The sequence below is a fragment of the Musca vetustissima genome, unplaced genomic scaffold (assembly GCF_032173495.1).
Source record: "Musca vetustissima isolate MV318-11 ecotype Yass unplaced genomic scaffold, APGP_CSIRO_Mvet_v1 utg9142, whole genome shotgun sequence".
In the NCBI taxonomy this organism is placed as follows: Eukaryota; Metazoa; Arthropoda; class Insecta; order Diptera; family Muscidae; genus Musca; species Musca vetustissima.
This window is the reverse complement of record NW_026886359.1, coordinates 298,437-320,633: the sequence shown is the minus strand read 5'-3', so window position 1 is coordinate 320,633 and position 22,197 is coordinate 298,437. Positions and strand designations below refer to the sequence as shown.

Here is a 22,197-nt window from a genome sequence, read left to right as displayed (position 1 = left end):
CTTTTGGACGCTTGTAAATGATTTTTTTTTGCATCTAAGAGGACTTGCAATGGCTTATCTACATTTTATCACTGCTTCTTGCGTCTTCAACGGGCCTTCTAAGAACAGAATACATGCTAACTATGAAGTATCATTCTGTCCACATGTAAGGCATTTCGTATTTATGAAACGTTTACTGAAGATGATCCTCCAGACCCTCAGTAATCCTGGGATGTCTATATGAGCTATAAAATATCTTATTAGATGATATTCCGTCTATAGGCAATTTTTAATATGTTTTACAGAATATATGTGGATGATTCTCCAACCTTGAAGTATTTAGAAAGGCTACCGAATATTTCTGTCCATAGAAGTCTTGAAGAAGTGTATGTAGATGTAAATGCCATTTAGAAGGTCTAGAAAAAGCCTCTTTAAAGTCCTGTACGTTTATAATTTTCCGGACAGTAATCCCGGTATGTATTTAGGAGCTATGCAGTGTCTTCCTGTCCACGTATATGGTATTCCGCCTATAGGCAAATTTTAATATATTTATAGAATACTTTTGGATGGTCATCCAACCTTGAAGGCTTAAAAAAGGCTACAGAATATTTCTGTCCATAGAAGATCTACAAAAGTCTCATCCAATTCCTGTAAGAATTTAGTCTGCAAAGTATCCTATGTATATATCATGTCAAACCCACTAACACGTTTATAATTTTCCTACAGTCTATTTTCGCACAAGTATGAACTTTTTTAACGGTAGGTCATGGTCAAGTTTGTTTATGAATTTGCCAAACAAAATATATATGTAGACGATTTTTTAATAACACACAACACAGCACTTGCATTGATTAAGACAAACATATATAGATAGATATTTTTGTTTATTTTCGCATGCATTTGTACAGACATATGCCAAAAACAGCAACAGTGGACAATGGAAAAAAAGATGAAATCATCCTAATAAAAAATTGACTGAAAATTTCTAAAAATATTATAAATAGAATAGAAAAAATTGGAGGAAAAAATCTCGCCGTTGCCAAGAAGAATATTTTTGGGGTGTATTGACGAAATTCTGAAAAAAGGCCGGCCGCATTAGATTTAGGAAAATGCGTCACATTTATGCTACATATAGTATATCATCCAAAACATGGACCTAGATATATAATTACGTATATCGAAGATATGATTTTTTGTATAATCATTTTGGTCACATATTTTAAATTCTTTTGGTTGTCAGATTTGGAATTTTCCTACAAGATTGTGCAATAAAGACATTCTATGGGTTTTCTATTGTCAGGAAAGCTATGAGGTCTGCTTGGTATTTTATATCTATATAAAACCCGTAGGAGGCCATACGTGGCGTTTCGTAGGCGTATACGTGGCGACAACACTTATACGCACCCTTTACTTCGTTTATTTTCATTAAATTAATATTTAATGGCAGGATAATCGGAATTTTAAATGATACCGAAGGTGTAATAGTCCTATCTATAAGATCCGGTGGGTATTCTCTCTATATAAAACCCGTAGGAAGCCAGTAGCTGTCCTTTTAAGTCCGGAGTCATTACAAAAATATTAGATTATGGCCTTTAAATAGGAATATACGCATTAGAATTTTGGCTTAGGGTCGGGTTTCTTTTGTCATTTATTTTATAAAATAAAGGAAGGGATTACTTAACACGAAGTTATAAAGAAACTTAATTCTAATTTCTATAAATACTCGATTTCCAATTATGATATTGTCATTTCGTTACGTAGGCGTATACGTTGCGACAACACTTATACGCACCCCTTACTTCTTTTATTTACAGTTTCATTAAATTAATATTTAATGGCAGGATTATCGGAATTTTAAAAGATATCGAAGGACTCAAAGGTATAATAGTCATATCTATAAGATCCTGTGGATATTCTACGTATATAAAAACCCGTAGGAGGACTTTAAGCAATAATGGAAGGTCCTTAGCCTGTGAAAGAAGGTCGCCTTTGGAAACCTAAAGTAAATTTTTGGTATATAAAAAGAACTCACAAGGACATATCTACACTGAGGTTTTGGAGATGGTCTTCTGGGAACAGAACAGAACATCTATAAGATCCTGCAGCTCTTCTGTCTATAAAAACCCTGTGTAAGGTCTATAAGCAATAGAAGATATTAAATCTGTTGTATATTTTTTGTATATAAAAAGAATTTGACTGTATGAAAGTCTTGCAGATAGTCTTCTAGGAACCGAAACATCCTATAGTAGTCCTGGGATGTGTATATGAGTTATAAATGTTATCCTGTCCCCGTGCAAGGGTTTCTGTTTCTGTATATAGAAGGTCTTGAACACTTAAAATTTAATATTCGTGGAAGAGCTTCCTTAGTAGAAAGACCATACAGGGTCTCTGCCAACTGAAGTCCTGGAGGAGTTCTTAAAATGCATATAAATGTAAAACGTGCTCGAAATATGGAATACCTTGGAACATACAAATTTGTCATTCCATTGACTACTGATATCCATACTCCCCTTTTTAACCTTCTCAGTGCTATCAAAAAATATTTGTCGAGCTAAGATCCAATGAGGAATTTAATATTTTTCTGATTATATTCTAGATTCGAAATTAGTTTTTAATAAGAAAAGGATAGTTGAAATGCCAAGAATTTGCGTTTTTCCATTTATCAGCTAACCCAAATCAATTTAAAATACCTCAAAGCCAGAAAAATGCACTTGAGTAATTTTGTTACCTGATATTATAAAGATATCATAAAAAATAATACATTTGGACTTTGAACTCATCAAGTGGATGGGATGATAAAGCAAAAATAAATTCTTACGAAAAATTCTACGCAATTTTCAATTTAAAGAAATCGGATTAAATATCTCCTTATTGTCCTTAGGGGTTCTCAAAATAATAAAGGATAGGATACTTTATTATTTTGAGAACCCCTAAGGACTAATAATTTGGTCCTAACCAATATTTTTTCACATTTTTTTTATTATTTCCTTTAGTCAAAACAAAAACAATTCAATTCCCTAATCGCCGCTTGCTATCAAAATTGAGATAATCTGTTATTATCGTATGCAGCTAACAAATAAAAATTCACTTCTCTATTTATTCACAAAAACAAAAAAAAAATCTACAGTTGACAATTCAAATTGTAGGACGTCGACGATAACGGCGACTAAAACTTTTACTTTCGATTAAAATCTACAGACATCTGCAAATATTTATTTATTTTTTCTATTTTTCAACTCTTCTCTGAGACACTTCAGAATTTGACAACAATTTATGACAAATATCATCATCGCCACCAATCGCGCCATGATCACTAACGTTGGGGGACTTGCAGTGCAATTGAAATACCACGTCGTCGAGGGGGGTTATATGATGGTGTTGGTGGTGTTAATAATCAAAAGAAAACACAAAACAATTGCCTCTAAGTACATTTTGATAAAATAACAAAAAAAAATGAAATAATGTTGACACTCAAGAGGTATTATCAAATAAGTGCTAGTTTTATTATTTTATTTATATGTAGAATAACTACGGTTAGTTGTTTCTTTGTCTATTTTCTTGACAGCGTTCTATTAAAGAATTTAGTTTTTAGCTTAAACGTTTTAGTACAGAAGGTAGTGAAACTTTTGGCTGAAAAGTCGCGATAAGAAAATCTATATACGGAAGGTGTGTCAAAATCTGATATAGCCAGTTTGAGGATGGATATATTGTGTAATTTCAAAGTTTTTCAGTTTCCTAGCCGTGTTTGATGGTAGCCACTCATAGACAATTCTTTTTTGCTTTCTGGGTTACAAAATATTTGGCGACGAATTATTAATGTTAAGAGGTCGTTTCAGAACAACTGACCAAAGTATTCAAGAAATATCACATTTGCTCATTCGTGAACGTTATTTGGGACAGTGGATTAAGGCAAGAACTTAAGCCTCATTGGATTTTTGAAATGAATGAAAATTATCCGGAGTTCCAACAAAAATTTTATATCGGTTCCTATGTCAACAAGCAAATTTGCCTTATCCGGGGCTTCGAATACCAGTGATTCGTTGTTTAATATCCTAACCATAGTCAACGAGTGACGGTTTGGTGCAGTTTATGGTCCGGCAGGGTTATTGGTTTTCACCTTTACCCAAATTGAACAAAAATCTCAAGTGATTTATTTTTATGATCGAAGTTGGATTGTATTGATCAGTACATAATTTACATTCAACAAGACGGCGATACTTGCCACTCAAGCATACCATGGCTGCCCCAAGACTTCTTTGGGATCTTCAAAGAGTTTTCTATAAAATGTATGTAAGTCCTTCCTTCTTGCAAGTGGACAGGAAGACATCCATAGCTCCTATAGACATCTCAGTACTACTATAGAATGTTTTCTGTTCCTAGAAGACCATCTTAAAGACTTCAATATTAGCCTATATATTTTTATATACCAAAAATCTACTACAGGTTGAACCCCTTCTGTGGCTTATAGACCTTACGCAGTTTTTTATAAACAGAAGAGCTACAGGATCTTGTAGATGTTTTCTGTTCCCAGAAGGTCATCTCCAATGTAGGTATGTCCTTACCAGTACTTTTTTATACCAAAAACCTACTATAGGTTTTCCAAAAGGCGACATTCTTATGGAAAAAGTCTCCGGTTCGTGTTATATCTCGAAGGGATAATTGATCACCAAGCATATGGAACATAAGGTCTACGCCACTAGCCGTTTCAAGATTTCGAAGACAAAAAGGTCGTAAGGCAATCGAAATATGTGTCATTTGAAAAGTATCCTCAGGTGGTGAAAAAGCTTAGTACGGAATTTGTTTCCCATTCGATCGGAATTCATTTCTGTAACATACCAGATAGTCTATTAGAAATATGTTAAACAGTAAATTTTATGCAATCGATTTTCTAGCATAGGGAGAGATTTAAACTCAATAGTTAAGTAAAAATTAATAGGAGAGCAACAGGTGCCGAAGGATCACATTATTATAGCTTGACCTAATGGAATGTTGAGATGACCAACTTTTGCGAAGCTGTATTTTCTGCAAAGAATTAATTTTTTCGCCTTCAGTTGCAGAAAATGTGAGCTATTCAAGTTTAAAATGCGGCAAAATCCAATATATCCCGCAGCCTTAGGCTGAGGGTATAAATCTGTCGGCAACAGCGACTGATACTTTTTTATTTGTTTTATAGAAACTTGTGTACCGGTCTTCGAGACACAGAAAGTCTTCAACATATTGAAGAAGGCCGTCAATTAAAAACCTGCTATCGATTTTTAAAATATAAAAAACGTTTCGCAAGGACTTGCCTACATTGAAGTCCTGCAGATGGTCTTCTAGGCAGAAAAATCCCCTAGTAGTTGTAGAAAGTCAATTGGTACCATATTTAGCACTTTTCGTGCCGTTCTAGTACGAATCTTCAAAAACCAGCCTAAACTGACACCTTCGGACTAAGTGTGATCCAGTTTTATTATAAATGCAATTCTGATACATTTTCCAAAAATCCAGAAGTCATGTAGTTTCGAAATCGTATACTCTTTTCTCTCAGTGTAACAAATGAAATACGCGATAAATATTAGTTGTTGGCTAATCAGTTCATTTCGATGCAGCGATAACACGAATACACCCATATTTGTAATATTATAGGAATGTACCCACCCAGTGGGAAAAGTGAGAACATATTACATTGAGAATCGATTTAGTAATACATTCTAATCATTACATTATATAATAATCATTACATTATCATCATTACATTATTGTAGATAATTCTAATTCTAGATTTAAAAGTAATCACAAATTACATACACATTATATTGTTATTGATATATATTGATTGACATAGGGATCACTAAATAATATGTGTTGCCAATTATATAATTTCCAATATTTCCTAGTCAAGTCAAATCATTAAAAATTGTCAAATTACCATTTTTTCTTCATCTTGATTTTTTTATAAAAAAAAACCCCGAACTTATTACTAAAATATGCCAGACGATATTTACAAATAACTAGTTTCTTCAACAACAATAAACCGCAATTCTATTATTAAAGAAACGTGCGGCCCAGACAAATTATCTTAACATAAGTTGTTTAATTAATTTATGCCTAGTCACTGTCTGTCTGCTCTAAACAAAAAATCAAATAAAAAAAATCTTCTTAGCTAAAGTTCAAGACTTTTTTGTGTGTTAAATTGTGTTTTACCTTCTGGCTATATTGCAAATAAACTTAAAATTCAGACAGACATCCAGACGTCTGGCTTTTATATGATATGATATTCATAGCCAAAAAACCCAACAACAATAAAAATAGTTCTCCACTATTTTAACCAATTTTTGGAGGTTTTTTCCATTAAACCTGTTTTTGGTCCAAGCACATCTTTTCTTTTTTGGTGATTGATGAAAGGTAGCCACCACCAGCACAAGTGGTTTGATTTTGATTCCAATAAGAAATCTGCAGAAATCATTTTCTTCAAAACTGTGTTTTTTTTTCTTCTGTCTTTTGCCTAGTTTCAAAATCTGGCTGTAGTATATAATTTTTTTAAGTTTTGTGTTTGATTAGAAAATTTGCATAATTTAGAAGCTCGGGTTGTGAAAATGTGGGACAAACAAAGATTTAGCAACAAACAAACTTCAAACTTTCTTTTTATGTTTCTTTTTGTGATTTATATACTTTTCTCGAATATTGTATAATATCATGAAACGTGCTTAATGTATAACTGCAAAAAGTTACGAAGAAATTGACACCCATAAATGTTTTAAAAAGAAATTAGTGCACTTCCTCAAAGCAAATATTACATGATTCGGATTCTTTTCGTGAAATTATTAATTTCTATTGGCACATTAATTAGAAAACTTTTTCCAATTTTTTTAAAATGGTTAGGAACTTTTACATGTGAATTTTGAACAAATAAGGAAAAGATATATTTCCTTTTTAAAACGTTTTTATTAACATGATTAGTTTGTTTTTAATTTGATTCAAAAATTCAGCCTTCAGGGTATAGAAAAAAACAGCCTTTATGTGTGTCAAATTAAAATGTTAATTATCTTATAATGTCATTCCATTAAAGTGACATATTGAATTGTGTGACATTTGCAAAATGTATGCTGGATATAAGGGGATTAATATTTAATTAGATGCAAAAAATAAAAAATATGTTACATTGCTCGCAAAGGTACGTCATAACGACATAGGAAACTTGAAAATGCTCAAAATTGACTATCAAAGGAAAGTATCAGGGAAAACAGGAGCCTTTGGATTCGAAGAAACACATTTATTTTTTTCCCTTTACTTTACATAGATGGCTTGTGACAGAACTTTCGTTCCAAAAGACGAGTTTAAAAAAGATTTCCAGGCGCGTCGGTCTTTTGCGCAGTTTTTCCATGAAAAAGACAATATTCGACAATGTTGTCTTCCACTTGATATTTCCATCAAATTCCTTCTGCGTGAACCATCAGCTGATTCGCTTTTATATCCCTTTTGAGCTAGGGCATCTTCATCTATTCTCACAACATGACCTAGCCAACGTAGTCGCTGCAATTCGATACGTCTGACAATGTCCATGTCCGAGAATGCCTGGTACAACTCATGGTTCATTCGACGGCGATATTCACCGTCAACGCCGATCGGCCCATAGATCTTTTGGATAATTTTTCTCTCAAACACTCCAAGAGCTGCCTCATCTACTTGCGTAAGTACCCATGCTTAAGATCCATATAACAGCAAGGTTAGTATCAGCGTCAGTGTGAGTTTGGCCTGGCGCGATGTGCTTACTTAGACCATAGTAGCGTCTATTGGCCAACACTATCCTTCTCCGAATTTCAAAACGTGTTGATACCATCAGCTTGGTCTTCTTGCGGTTTACTTCCAGACCCACTTTGGCAGACTCCTTCTCAATTTGTTCAAAGTTGGCTGTTAACATTCGCCTACGCCGATGACATCGATATAATTGGTCGAACACTGCGTGCTGATTGGTATACAGATTGCCATTTCTCTTCACCTTTACCTCTTGTATGACTTTTTCCAGTAGGATGTTAAAAGGGGCACACGCCAAACTGTCACCATGTGTGAATTCTCGTTCGGTATTAAAGAGCTCCGAGAGGTCCTTTCCGACTTTAAAGGTTATCGTGTATAGCCGTATTAATTTTGCAGGAATGTCGAACGCAGACATGGCTTTAAACACCTCTGAGCGGATTGGCTGTCGAATGCGGCTTTATAGTCGACGAATGTATGGAACATGTCCATGTGTTTTTGGTGGGTCTTCTTCCGTCTATCACAACATGATCAATTTGATTTCTCGTTGTTTGATCAGGAGAAATCCAGGCGGTCTTATGTACATCAGAATGCTTAAATCTGGTGGCTGCTAACTACCATGTTTTTTGGTACGGCGAAGAAAAATCAACCTCAAATTTTGCGACGGTGGGACCAAAAATATTTCCCCTTTAAATTGTTTTTGCAGAATTTTAATGTCGTGACCAGAGCAGCGGTCATATGATGTTTGTAGTCGCTCGTACAATATGTCTTTGATCCGTTCATCTTTGCCTTTCGTCGGAACATGGGCACAAATAAAACTGGTGTAGAAGACATTTGCTTTGTACAACGTGCGCACATTCCAAGTGCAGATTCACAGATCGTGGTCCTTTATACGTTTGCGGGGTCGGATTTCCTTTTCTTTGTTTTTTTTTTTTTCATAACAGTAGGGTTTTCCGAGACACGTGGAATGTGAACACCCACTAGTCTGTGCCGTCTGTAGGTCAGGACTGGAGAGCGATACAGGAGATGCTCAATTGTCTTTGTGTCCTCCTCGTCAACACAGTGTCTGCAGTAATCAGTAACATCATTGGTAAAGGCCCTGATATTGCAATGGCCAGTAATGACTCCTGTCATTAATCTAATTGCTCAGGTTCAACAGTGACTTTGTTCTCTTTGTTGACAGAGTCGGCTAGATAGATCTTGACACATTGCACCTAGGCCATGATGTCACAGTGTCCTGGTACCCAACACAGCCGATAGATGTAAGTATTTCTAAAATTGCTTTACACTGGAGGACGATTTACTAGATTTGGGAAAGGGTTATGCGAATAATTGAATTTATTCCACCAAAGAAGTCAAATGATTCCTACTACGGAAAAAAATGGGAGAAGGTGCTGCGATATCGACTACTGTTTTGGCGCGAATAGTTACTGTAACTGGTTATCATTAACAATTCCTGCTAAAATTATTGGAGATTACATTGATTAATGACAAAACTGATGTTATCTTCCGTTTTTCTCAAGACGAAAAAATTCAAATAAAAAAATCTCGAATATTCCGATTCCACAAACTAGTTAGTACAAACCGATCGATCAAACTGAATTCTCCATAATTTTGTAATAAAAAAATTGAGTCATTTCTTCATAAAGCGTGTTGTGATATCGAACGATTTGTTTATCTTTGAAATGTGTTCGGTTCGAATAGATATCGAATGTCGCGACGACGCTTATCTGTCTACATACAAAAGGCAAAAGGGATAGTTTATATTTTATTTATTTACTTACCTTGGTTTTAAAATTTCAAAATTCGTATGTTTGGAAAATATTCAGCAAAATCCTTATTGTTGAGGGCGTTACAGGAAGGATATTCCCAGCCGCCACAATTTTGAAATCTCTTCCGTGCTCTTTGTTGTTGAAAATAATTGGTGATGATAGACGTCTGATGATGCTTTGTTTGTTTTTGTTTAATTGTTTATTATTATTTTATTTTTTGTTTCTACTTGTTTATTGTTGTTTTTGTTTTTTAGAGAGAAACTTGTTAAGTCAAATATTAAAATAATCAAACAAGGGGCATTATAGAAAAAAATCAACAAAATTCTTTATCATTTACACTGTATTTTTGTTGTTGTTTTTTCTTCTTTATTTATTATTATTTATTCTTCCATGATGTTGTTTTTTAGTATTTTTCTCTTTCTTCATTTTTCGTATTTCTATTCCATTAAACGTTGTTGTTTTTTATTTTATTATTTTTTTGATTTCACCGCTTTGCGCACACGACACACTCTCACTTGACTGACCAGCAGCAGCAGCAGTAGCGTTGTCTAATTTTTGTTTGTTTCTCTGATGATGCTGTTTGGAATGAAAAGTAACAAAAAAATTTAGTTTATATCTCTTCTCCTCCTTATTTTTCACAATTTTTTTAAATAAATTTATTTAATATTTAAAAAACACAACACAATTCAATTGATATGCCAACAACACACACTCGTATACACTTGTTGCACATATGCCCGAGTGCCGCAGTCACCACTGCTGTATGCAAATTGAATGAATCTGGACTTTTGTAATTTTATTACTAGGCTGCTTTATTGTTGTTGTTGCCGTTGATGACGACGACGAAGAGGGGATTCATTTGGCTGAACGATGTTTGAAAGAACAACTCGAATTGATCTTTTTTTGGGGCTGGCTTCGTCGTGTGTGTACGCTCTATTGATGTGGCCTGACAAGCCGTTACTAAATTAAGCTCTCTCGAATATTTAATCTCTCTCCCACTCTCTGCGGTCTCTCATTAACTCTTCGTTACATTCATATTACGGGTATTTGTCAACCGAAAAATAAAATAGCAACAACCAATGTGGCATGCTTGGAGCAAACAAACCGTTTTATGGAAAGCACTCTAATAAACATCAACATCACACCAATAATAAAAACAGTGATGTCAACACAAGGTAGAATATGGCGTTTTTATGCGGAAATTCTGAATTATCAGATATTGAATGAAAAATTAATTTGGTTACAATCGAGGTTATAGTGACTCTTCAACGGATATGAGAACATGTCTCGATAAAAAAAAAAACATAAAAAGAAGTTCAAACGAAGTACATAGTTTTTTTGTATTTATTTACACTCACTGCCCTTCAGATATAAATTGAAAAAAAGTCCACGCTAGCCCCACGTTGGGCGCCATTATCCAAATACATGGAAATTGTATGAAAAGATAATCGAGAAGTAAGGGACTGCGGTGGCCGAAAGATTGTCCATTCCTATAATGTTAGTCTAGAAGCATTTTAATGTTTTCCAACTATTTCGAAACAGTAGACCAAAAAACGTATATTTTGACAAAAACTTAGTGTAGTCTGATGTGATTTGGCATTTCTTTTGAAAATTTTAAAATTTTTAGCACAAACGTACTCAGTTGGCGTACGGTGTTGTGTTGTTTACATTGACTGAAAAATGTCCCCAAAATACCCAATAGGGTAATCGACTGATGTGGATTTCTTTGGTAGAAAAAATTGCTATGAAATGGACACTCAAAGCACTTAACTATAGCTAATTCGGTGGAAAAAAGTGTAAAAATTTGGCCGTACCGTTATATGCAAGCTATACCAATACCCAAACGTGAACCGATATATCCCATTTTCAATGCCATACATGCTATGTTTAAAAGCAAAGTATGTGCTCAACAGACAGATATACTGTACTTTATGTCTCCGGTGCATATTTCGAGGTGTTGCAAATGGAATGACTTATGATTTATTATGGGGGAGATGATTTATTATTTCTCTTGGGGAGATACTTGGTTATTGGAACCTAAAGTTTGCAACCTAGGTTTTGAAGATTATGAAAATATCCACCAAGTGGCGAATTCGAATCTGCGAATAGGAATGTAAATAATTAATGCTACCGTGATTAGGACTATTTGAGGCGCAGTTGTAGGTAACATTTATATGAAGTAATCCCCCACAATTTTACTAAATGGACCGCACTATAAATTTTCTGAATTTAGTGTTTTTTGAACTTTCCTATACCTCTTAAAAATCACCCTTTATTAATATAAGAATGATGTATATGCAAATCCAGGAATGTGCGGAAACAAGTCTAGTTTAAGACCCAGTAACGAATCATTCAACTCAATCACGAATACCAAATCCGTACGGAATTTTTCTCTGTTCATTTTCCTTCTATCATGAACAAAAAATGCGCAACAAAAATCCTCAATCCTCAAAGAAAAAAGTAAGTATCGTGACAGCTCTCAATCTTGTGTTTTCCTTCAGAAAAAACTGACCGTAGTTGGCAAAGTTTCGAAGAAATTTGGATGAAAACTTAAAAAATCGACACTTTTTACCACATTAAGTTTTGGTTAAAGCCAGGATGAAGAACATGTACGTAAACGAGTTTTTTATTTTCTAAAATCATTTTAAAAAATCATATTTTAAATAATTATATATTTATTTGTCCTCTTTGGTATTTTATTCAATTGGTTTAAAGAAAAATAACAACAAACCAGTGAGCGGAGCAGTACAGCCGGACGGGCCGACCATACGATACTCTACACAACTACCACAGAACTGCGGATGTTTATTTCGAGATCAACAGTACTAATATATTGAGTACAGCGCTTTATTTCTGCCTTCTAATGTTAATAGGCTACTAAATAATATCTGAATACAGAAGCATCTATAAATATTTAAGTTTAACTCCCACATCCGAGTACATACGACAATTTAAATGCCAACCACTCCTCTTGGATATACTGTCAACATCTCGGGTCTATGTCCTTCAGGTGTAAATATATACGCCATAAAATAAAAATTTTGTCATTATTCACACAGAAGTCAGGGTACATTTGACCAGCTAAATAAGACCGATCTTTATCAAAACAAGCATGGCTATTTTTGGGCCCGATCCCCTTCTCCATGTATATTCCGCGATGTTCGGGCCATAATTGCGGTCTCTGAAGCGACCAGAAAAAACGACAAAAATTAAGTATTTGATTCATTTCATGCCCTATAATATTAACCGATCTTTAATAAAAACAATAGGCGCCTTCATTGGGCAGAACCGATCATACATGCACAATTTCGTCAAGATTGGTCCATAACTGTGGCGTGTTTACAATTTATAATGGGCAGCTAGTCTAGATATGACGATCGGTATACTTAAAGGTGGTTCTAGGACTAATAGTTCGTGGCGTTACAAACTCTTGGGGCTGCACAAAGCTATAATAACCTGACAACATAGTTGTGTGGGGTATAATGATGTTCGGCATATTAAAAAGGATACACAAGATGCTAAACTGGCTCATCAGTGATTCATATTTTCATATATAATTTCTAAATTTATTTATGATCGGAGGATTAAATCCGCGAGAAAAATATTTTCATTGTGAAATTTTGAACCAGAGATAACCCTATAAGGAGCCCTGATTATAACGACATAATTTTGTTTTTCATGTTCTATAATTAGGTCAAAAATGTCCACCTTAGGAAAAAAATAGGACTAATTCATTTTTTTTTTAATTTTATATATTGTTATTATTCAAAAATTAGTTTAACATTTTTAATTTGCCAAATTTCGAAGTAAAATAGAATTTTTGCCAGAGTGCGCTTCATGCAAATTTAGCGATTTTTCACCTTTCAAAAATCACTAAATTGACAACACTTTTGTGCGAGCAATGATAATGGACGATGTCTCTGACGTTACGTATTATTATTATTATTTTAGTGTATTTATGCCGCGAAGACGTCTTCTGATTTGTTTTTTTTTCACTATTTTTATTTTTTGTTTTTTGTCTAGCTGATTTACTTACATTGACGTTGATACACTTAAATTTGCAATATGTGACGAGATTTATAACAATTTCTTAATAAAAATTTATAATATGTTTACACAGTTTGCAAACACTTGTTGGTTCATGAACGAACGAATGTATGAGAGAGAGGGGGAAGGAGAGAGTTAAATAATTTTTTTGTTTTATTTTTGCAGAAAAAATAAATTGTTAGTTTATTTTTGTCGATTCAGATTCTGCATTACGTTTCACTTTCATTTCATAAACAAGACATCTGTTGAAATGTGTGGTGGTGGGGGCGCTCGCTAATAAAAACCCACAGACAGACAGCCAGATGATGACCCATTGATGATGGGTGGATGTGGTGTTAAAGAGGAGGGGAAGTGGGGGATGCGGGGTTAATAAATACCATACCGCTGTGTTGTTATTCATTCAGAAAACAATTAGTTCTGTTGAGATTTGTCAAAAACAAGACTGTTTTTGCTTTATGTTTGTTTTTGTTTTTATTTTTTTCTTCTTACACTTCTAATAATAATGAGAGAGAGTAATGATTAATGTTGTGTGTTGTTGTTACTCTTGCTCTTTTTTGGTTAACAGTTTACTGAACTCTACTGCAGTCAACACAATTATAGTTTTGTTAGTGTTAATGGTATGGTTTGTTTTATTGTTGTTGTTGTCGTCATTATTGTTATTCACTTATTGTTTCTTCTTTTTTAATATTTTCGTTTCTTTGGAAAATCAGTTACACTTGACTGCTTCTTTTGCAATTATTTTTTCACTTTTCACTTTTTTTATGAGATTTTTGTTTTTTTGGTTAAAGAAAATGTCGCGTAACCGAAATTTCTTTTAATTCACACACATCACCACGCTGTAAATGCCGCCCGACTAGTGGTATGAACTAAAAAATTTACATATTGTAGTGGAAAACAAGAAAGAATGACTGGCTGATAGATAAACTCTTTAAGATGTCTGCGCGTTTGTGCTTGTTGGGGTTTCATGTCAAACTCTCAGGTTTTTGTGCTCTTTGCTGCCGCCAATCAATTGAGGAGCACTCTCAGTTAGGGGAATTTTCTCATTTATTCGATGATGGTGTGGTTTGGTGTTGTTTTGCACGCAACAAACGAAGCCAAAAAGCCACCGACCGAACGACCGCTTTTTCTTCTTCTTTCTTACATTTTGTTTTGCGCAAAATTAAAGTTTTGTTGTTTTGTTTTGCTTCTTCTGGTTTCTTCTATTGTACTTTTTCTTCGTTTTTGGTTAATTGAGTTTTTTATAATTAAAGATTGCATAAATATTTCACTTGATTACTGGTTAAGAGGCGGTTATGCATTTGAACACGAACTTCATTGTTTTTGTTTTGTGTGAGCCGAAGGATGCGGAAGAGAGACACCGCCTTTTTTGTTGTCTGTCGTTTCCTTTATGCGATCACACCGCGAAATGTCAAAAAATAAACAGAACGAAAACCAACAACAGCTTCTCATATATTTCAGAGTTGTTCTTGTCGGTGTTATTGTTGTGTTATCATCATCAATAACAACAACAGTAGCAGCTCCATTTAACAGCAAAACAATAATAAAAAAATATTTAACCAGCACTCACTCAACAAATAAACACAATGCAAACGACGTCCGTCAATGTCGCTACTGGCGGCCAACTAAATTATCGTAGTTTTTTAAGCTTTGTCCAATACAAAACACTAACAACAACAAAAAACACCCAACGGGTGAGAGAGTAGATTGAGAGAAATTTGGATATGAGTTGTCAACTCACAATGGAGAACACTTGTAAGTGGGCACAAGTGTTCATGAAAGCTTAACATATGTTGCTATCCTTTTCTAACACGCCATGCAAGAAACTACTTTGTGCGGTAGTTTCGCTTTTCAAATAAAAAACTTTATATTGATCGTGCCAGGGTTGCCGTATAGGTTGTTGGAAAATGTATTTATTTAGATTCATTATTATATCCATAAAGTGTACAATTAAACATAAAATATGAATTAAATAGAATATATTTGTTAAATTAAATAATACCCCGACAAAAAAAGACTTATTAAACCTCAAAATTTCTATTTTTTACCATAGATGGTGCATCGTATTATATTGTCATATCGTTATTTTCTACTATAATAGGAAACATAAAAAGTTTACTTTTTATAGACACCACTTTCATTCTAAGGCCTATAAATAAAGTGTAGACCAATATCAAAAATTGACATCAATCCCCAATCCCAGCCGGAGACAGCTACACATAATAGAGAATAATTTAAATAAAAAATATATAGAGATCCTAATGCAGTCTTAAATCCGATCGAAGGCCACCTAAATTCAAAAAAAAAAAAAAAAAAAAAAATTAAAAAAAAATGTATACCCTACACCAAAGGGTGGAGTGTATATTGAATCTGTCATTCCGTTTGCAAACCTTAAAATATTCACCGAAGACCCCATTCTTGATTAGAATAAAATGTATCGACATAGATGTTGATTTACGCATGTCCATCTGTCTGTCTGGTCGACTGTTGAAATAACGATAGAGATCGCAATATTTAAGATAGAGCTCTTAAAACTTTCAGACATTGCTAGTACTCCTAGGATGTTTGGCATTGCAAAGGGCATGTATCAGTCCGCGTTTTGGGGTAGCACCTAATTTAACGGTACCCCCAATATTCGGTCATTTGAGGATTTTGGACATGTTTTCCAACCGAATTCGCTGTACATCTCCGTACTAGAAATTATTTATATTGATCCAAGTTTCAGGGTAGCCACCATATAATGGCGATCCCCCGTATTCGGTAATATTGTATTTTGGGTTCTTTTTGTATAACACATTTTTTTAATTTTGACCCACGCTTTAGGGTAGCCCCCATAAAATGGGGGTGTACCATATTATCGGGATTTTTGACATGTTTTTAAATAAAATTCTCTGTAATTTGGTATTTTTGTTCGCATGACACACTATGTCGCGAGTTCATATTAACAGCGGCCAAAAATAGAAATTGGTTTTGTAGGCGGATGAAATTGGGTACAAGTGATTATTTTTGCGCTAAAGAGCAAGATAGATCGGACCAAAATTTGGTATACCTCCCCTATAGTGAGCCTTGAGAATTGTACCCTTTTTGGTCTATAAAATAAAATAAAAAAAATCAACCAAATTTAATGAAAATTGGCAATTTTAATCTACGTAGGTCCACAAAGCAACTGAAAAAAAAACTAAATAGATCAGACCAAGATTTGGAATACCTTCCATATAATTGGTCTTAAAAATGTCTCTCAATTGGCCTATAACATCTTTAATTTGTAACCAAATTCAATGAAAATTGACAATTTATATCCACTTAGGTCCATAAAGCAACTGTCAAAAAATTGATCGTACCAAGATTCGGAATACCTCCCATAGAAAGGCTCTTGAAAAATTAACGCTACGTTTTTAGCTCTGATTACTTTAAGAAAATTATTATTTTAAAACTACACGCTAATAACTTTGATAGTCCTTCCAAAATGTTTAAAAACTCCAAGCTCTTAGCTCTGATAGTCCTCTTCAATTTGTTTCTTTTAATAACTTTTTTAAATCCAAGCTATCTTCTAAATTTTTTGTAAACGTGGATTTGAGGTTTATTCCGCGCTTTCGGACTAGTATTTTAACGAAAACTATCAAATCTAGAAGGATTTGATCCGAATTATATATACCCTTTTCAACCATTCATTTAAATTAATCGGTAATTAATCATAAATATTAACTATTTAGGTTCAAATAAAATAAATTTAAATATACAAATTTTGCCGAATATAATTAATTAGATTTTGAATTTTTTTATATTAAATAAAATTTCTAATTTATAAAACCTAAGATTTTAAATGCACCTAAAACTAATATTCTCATCCATTGGCAACACTGTATCAAAAAACAAAAACTGAGAGACTAAATATGACAATTTCTTTCAACATGTGTTCAGAAAAAATTCAAAGCATACTTTTAGGATTAATTTAGTTTTTTTTGTTTGTTTATTATTATTAATATATTATTTTCATTTTTATTATTTATAATTAATAGTCTATTATATGTTAATGCATTGAATTTGAATGTGTGTTTGTTTGGATACTTAAATATTATTAATTAGCATTTCCTAAATTTAACTAAATTAAAAAAAAAAACGCACTGTACTATACACATCTTGTTGTGGTCAGGTTAAATAAAAAGTAAAAGGAGTAGGTATAGGTATTTGAGTCAAGAAAATAAAACAATAAACGGAAAAAAGTAAAAGAAATTCCAGACAAAAAATTCTAAGCTTAACCAAATAAACTAATTTAAGTAAAACAGCAAAAAAATGTTAACATAAATTTCCGTTATAAGGTTATTGGTTAATTTCTTTTTCTTTTACTTATTGTTGGTGTTGTTGTTTGTCGCTTTTATATAATCTAAGTAAATAGTATGTACAAAAAAAAAGAGTAAACTAAATAAAAAAAATAAAATCTATTTTGTTGGTTGGTTTTAGAAAAAAGGCATTTTGTTTTATGCAATAATAAAAAGGCATCAAAGCATGTTGTTGTTGTTTTGAAGTTCCATATTTTTCTTTGTTTTTTATCCTTTTATATTTTCTTTTTTTAATCTATTCATAACGCCTGGAGTTGTAGGATTGTATCTTCTCGACGGTACATTCCAAAGCTGCCTTAATATCATCAAAGACGGGTACACCCTGACGTTTGGCCAAATCGATTAAATAGGAACGGCCACGATTGTAATCCTTAATGGCGGTTGGTGTGAGCTGTAAATGAAAATAAGAAGGAGAATTAATAAAAAATTAGAATTGGAAAAAATAAATAAAGAAAAAATGAAGTGCAGTCAAAATCTCTTAAAGCGACCGGTGAAATTGGCTGAACCTTTTGCCGGAAAATTTACTGTTAATTTATTTTATATATCTATTTTTTATTTTGTATATCTAATGTGGTGGTTTTGGTAGAAAGATTTGCTACCCAATGGAAACTCAAAGTACCAAATTAGAGACAATTCGGATGAAAAACTGGCCAAGGCTCCCCAAAATACGGAGTAATGGTCGTTCCGTTATATGGGAGCTATCCTCAAAAATGGACCAATATCGATAATATTAGTAATCGAATTATCTCTCTAAAATACCAAATAATGGCGAGTACCGTAATATGGGAGATATCACAAATAGTGAACCTATATCGTACTAACAAGTACTAACAATGTTTGTACAGAATTGCAAAGCTTTATCTTAAATATTGGGTCCTCTATCGTAATTTCAACAGACGGTCAGGCATAAATCGATTTGGGGTCGAAAATTTTAATTTAATGATCTGTCGATTTTCTAAGGCGAGATATGACGATCTTTTAAGATGATAAATCGTTCTTCTGAACGGTGGTCCATCATTTTCTCCTGAGGAAATACCATCAGTCGATATTCTAAGGAAAGGTCAATCTAATGGTCTAAGATGTACTGATTTCCTTGGCCGACTGATCCTTCCATAAAAGGTCACTGATTTTCTCATAGAAGACCGACGGATCCTCACATAGAAGATCGACTGATCTCCTCTAAGACGATCGACTGATCTTGATATAGAAGATCAATTGATATCCACGTAAAATATCTACTGATGTTTCCTGAGATAATTGATCGATCAATTTTCCTTCGGAAGATAGACAGATAACTCATCTTCTCCTGTGGAAATACCAATCGATATTCTATGTAAAAATTAGTCGATATTTTAAGTGAAAATCAGTTGATATTCTAGTCAGTGAAGATATATGGAAAGATCAATTGGTTTTCTAGGGGATATTCGATTCATTTGATCTTCTAAGGAGAGAAGAGGGGAAACCAGTAGATCTTTTATTGGAAAATCTTCTGAAAGCAGTCCTTTTATGGAAGGATCAGCCTATATTCTGGGGGATATCAATCAAGAAATATCGATCAATTATCTCAGAGAAGATCGGACAGGTACTATATAAAAAGTTGGATCTGACAAAAAAAAAAAATAAAACTTGTTTTAGAAGACCTATCGACTGTTCGAAGACTTAAATATGGGAGGGTTTTTTTAGAGAAGTTAAAACAGATTTTAATTTCTTATAGAAGGCCTATAGAGTTCCTCATTCTTATGTACAAAATCTATTATATCTTCTTCTTATCCTTTCCCCAAACTCACCTTTTCATTGCCAATAACACAATCATCCGGCAGCATTTGTACGGCCAATACAACATTATACATAAGACCAATACAGTGAGCTGCTAATGTCATGGGTGCCAGAGAGCGTGTTTCATTGGTTATAACAAAAAGCAGGACTCGACTAGAGTCCAACAGTGATGGATTAAAGAGATTCGGTCGCACTGGTGACAATGTCCAACTTAGAGATTCCTCAGCTATGGTTAACTCTTCTACGGTTTCTTCATTGGTTTTGTTGCCACTGCTGCTATTGGTACGGCATTTTCTTCGGGTACGCATAAAATTACTAGCTGCCGAGGTGGGTTGCCGGCTGTTGATACGCCAATTGGGCCCTGATGATTTATTGTTATCATCTTCGGCCGCCACCTTATCGGGTAAGTCCAATTGACTGGGGTTAAGACTTTCATGTAAGGCGGGCAGATGAAATGTTATGCCTTTCGATTTGAAATATGGGATGGCCAGCTCTTGACGCCATTTGGTGCGTAAATAGCAACTACCACCCAAATAGACATCACGAAATTCGGGTACCGCTGTTGTTATGCCAGCCAATGGATCACAGTAGTTGATCGAGTTGATGGAACTACTGCTAGAAAATACCGAATCATTTGAATCACTTTCCTCTTCGGTGACCGAGGTTTGGGTAGACATATCTACCAGTTGAGCTGCATAAGCTGCTGCTGCGGCCGCTGTTGCAGCTTGTGTTTGTATGGTTTGAGTGGTGGTGACCTCTGTGGTCTCGATGGTTTCCACATTGAGAAGGACCTGTTGTTTGCCTCCCTTGGCCAAAAGGGTTTGAGAGCGTGAGCGTAAGGGTTCTGTGGGCTGGGGTGAGGAGGTGCCACTATCGCGATTACGTCCCAATAGATCGTGAGAATTGGTTAGACGTTCTTCACTGCCTGGGACACTGGCATTACTTGATGTGCGTGAAATATTTTTGCTAAAATAGGTTATGGCAAAGGTGTCCTCGCCTGAAAGGAAAAATGAGGAGGAATTAATACCAAAATTTTATAAATTGTATTAAATAAACGTACCCTGCAAATTTGAGAGATAAACTGGTGGCGGTGGCACATTGGTACCCTTAATGGGTGATATACAACCACTTTCGTGTATTTCCTGCTGCAGTACCGATAAATAGGCCGATATTACACAGAATAAATTAAAATCAATTTGATCGGCGATATTTTTGCTGCTGTTTGTAGGATTTTGAGCACACGACGAAGATGAGGGGGAGGACTTTGTACTGCCTTTACCCACTGCATTTGCAGAGGTAGCATCATTATCCCCCTCATTATTGAGACTTTGCAAAGCTTCACGTTGAGCGGCAATGATTTTTTGTAAATTATCCATATTTACCAGACTTTGGGCATAACCCAAATACAAGAGAGCACGTTGACACTGTTCAACAGTGATGTGATCATACACGGGATTGACACGGTCAAAGGCACCACGTATTACACTAAAGGGGGGATACACAGATTATAAATTAATATGGGGAAATTCTTTAAAATAGAATCCAGGTTTTACTCACACTAAAATTGAAGCTATATTCGAAGGAGGATCTCTAAAACCGGCTAAAATTTCCTTAGTACGCTGCAGACCTGAGGGTATATTATTGAGCACTGGCAGACCACGTCGGGTGACCAGTTCGCGTAAGATTAATTGATTGCGCGTTAAATCGATATACTCTCTGCAAAGGAAAAGAAGAAGAAAAACAGAATTAATATTGAAAGTTGAGAGATAAAGGGATGGGGGTTGTTTCAACTCACTGCTGAGATATATGTTCATTGAGTATATTTTGGTTAGGCCTGTACGGATGCAGGACCAGCACCAGCTGCTTGCAGTTTTGACCCGCTATATGTGCCGCCTCAATGGCACCAGCAGACGCGCGTGTTTCTGAATCCATAACAAAGAATAACACTCGCGCTTTCTCCTTAGCACGATGCTCAAGTTCTATGAGATCTGGCGTCCAATCGGAAACTTGCTGCAAAATGGAGACAATAAAAATGAACCCATTAAAAATTTTAATGATATACAAAATTTGGGGATTAACTTACTGGATTATAAAATGAAATGCCTGATTCTTTGAGGGCGGGTATGGCAACATCAGCACGCCAGGTGGTTGGATTACATGAGCCACCCAGAAATACTTCAACGGGAGCGGATGTTGTCGATGATTCGCCAGTTTTTTGTTGTTTTTCATTTTTATGGCAGTCCTCGACACTGCTAAATGATTTTGTGCTGCGCAGTTCACTTCCTGGAAAACTGCAATTTGTTGTTGTGGTGGTGATGTTGTTGGAGTTGCTGGTAGTGTTGTCATGTTTTTTTGTTGTTTTGTTGCTGTGCTCATTTGTGTCGCCGGTACTATCAGCAGCTGTTGGAGCATTATCATCCAATAGAGAGCTAAGTAAATGGGATTTGTCACAATAACCGGGCGATGTTGAACCAAATGTTGATGTGCTGTAAAGAAAAAGGAAAATATTGGAAATTAGAAGATTTGGAAAGATATGGAAGAATTCGCATCCCAAC

The 22,197-nt window shown here is 34.6% G+C and overlaps 1 protein-coding gene across 1 annotated transcript in view; it reads right to left on the bottom strand.

Annotated features, from left to right (window-relative positions):
- Positions 1 to 18,079: 18,079 nt before the first annotated feature.
- The window catches only part of LOC133333848 (uncharacterized), a 41,767-nt gene continuing 37,649 nt past the window's right edge, over positions 18,080 to 22,197 (bottom strand). Inside the window, exons 4-9 of the mRNA XM_061542158.1 lie at positions 21,726 to 22,128; positions 21,438 to 21,652; positions 21,200 to 21,358; positions 20,703 to 21,127; positions 19,654 to 20,639; positions 18,080 to 18,257 (exon numbers count right to left, since the gene is read on the bottom strand). Coding sequence (XP_061398142.1) covers positions 18,102 to 18,257; positions 19,654 to 20,639; positions 20,703 to 21,127; positions 21,200 to 21,358; positions 21,438 to 21,652; positions 21,726 to 22,128 — 2,344 coding nt within the window. The 3' untranslated portion in view covers positions 18,080 to 18,101. The remainder of the gene's footprint in view (positions 18,258 to 19,653; positions 20,640 to 20,702; positions 21,128 to 21,199; positions 21,359 to 21,437; positions 21,653 to 21,725; positions 22,129 to 22,197) is intronic.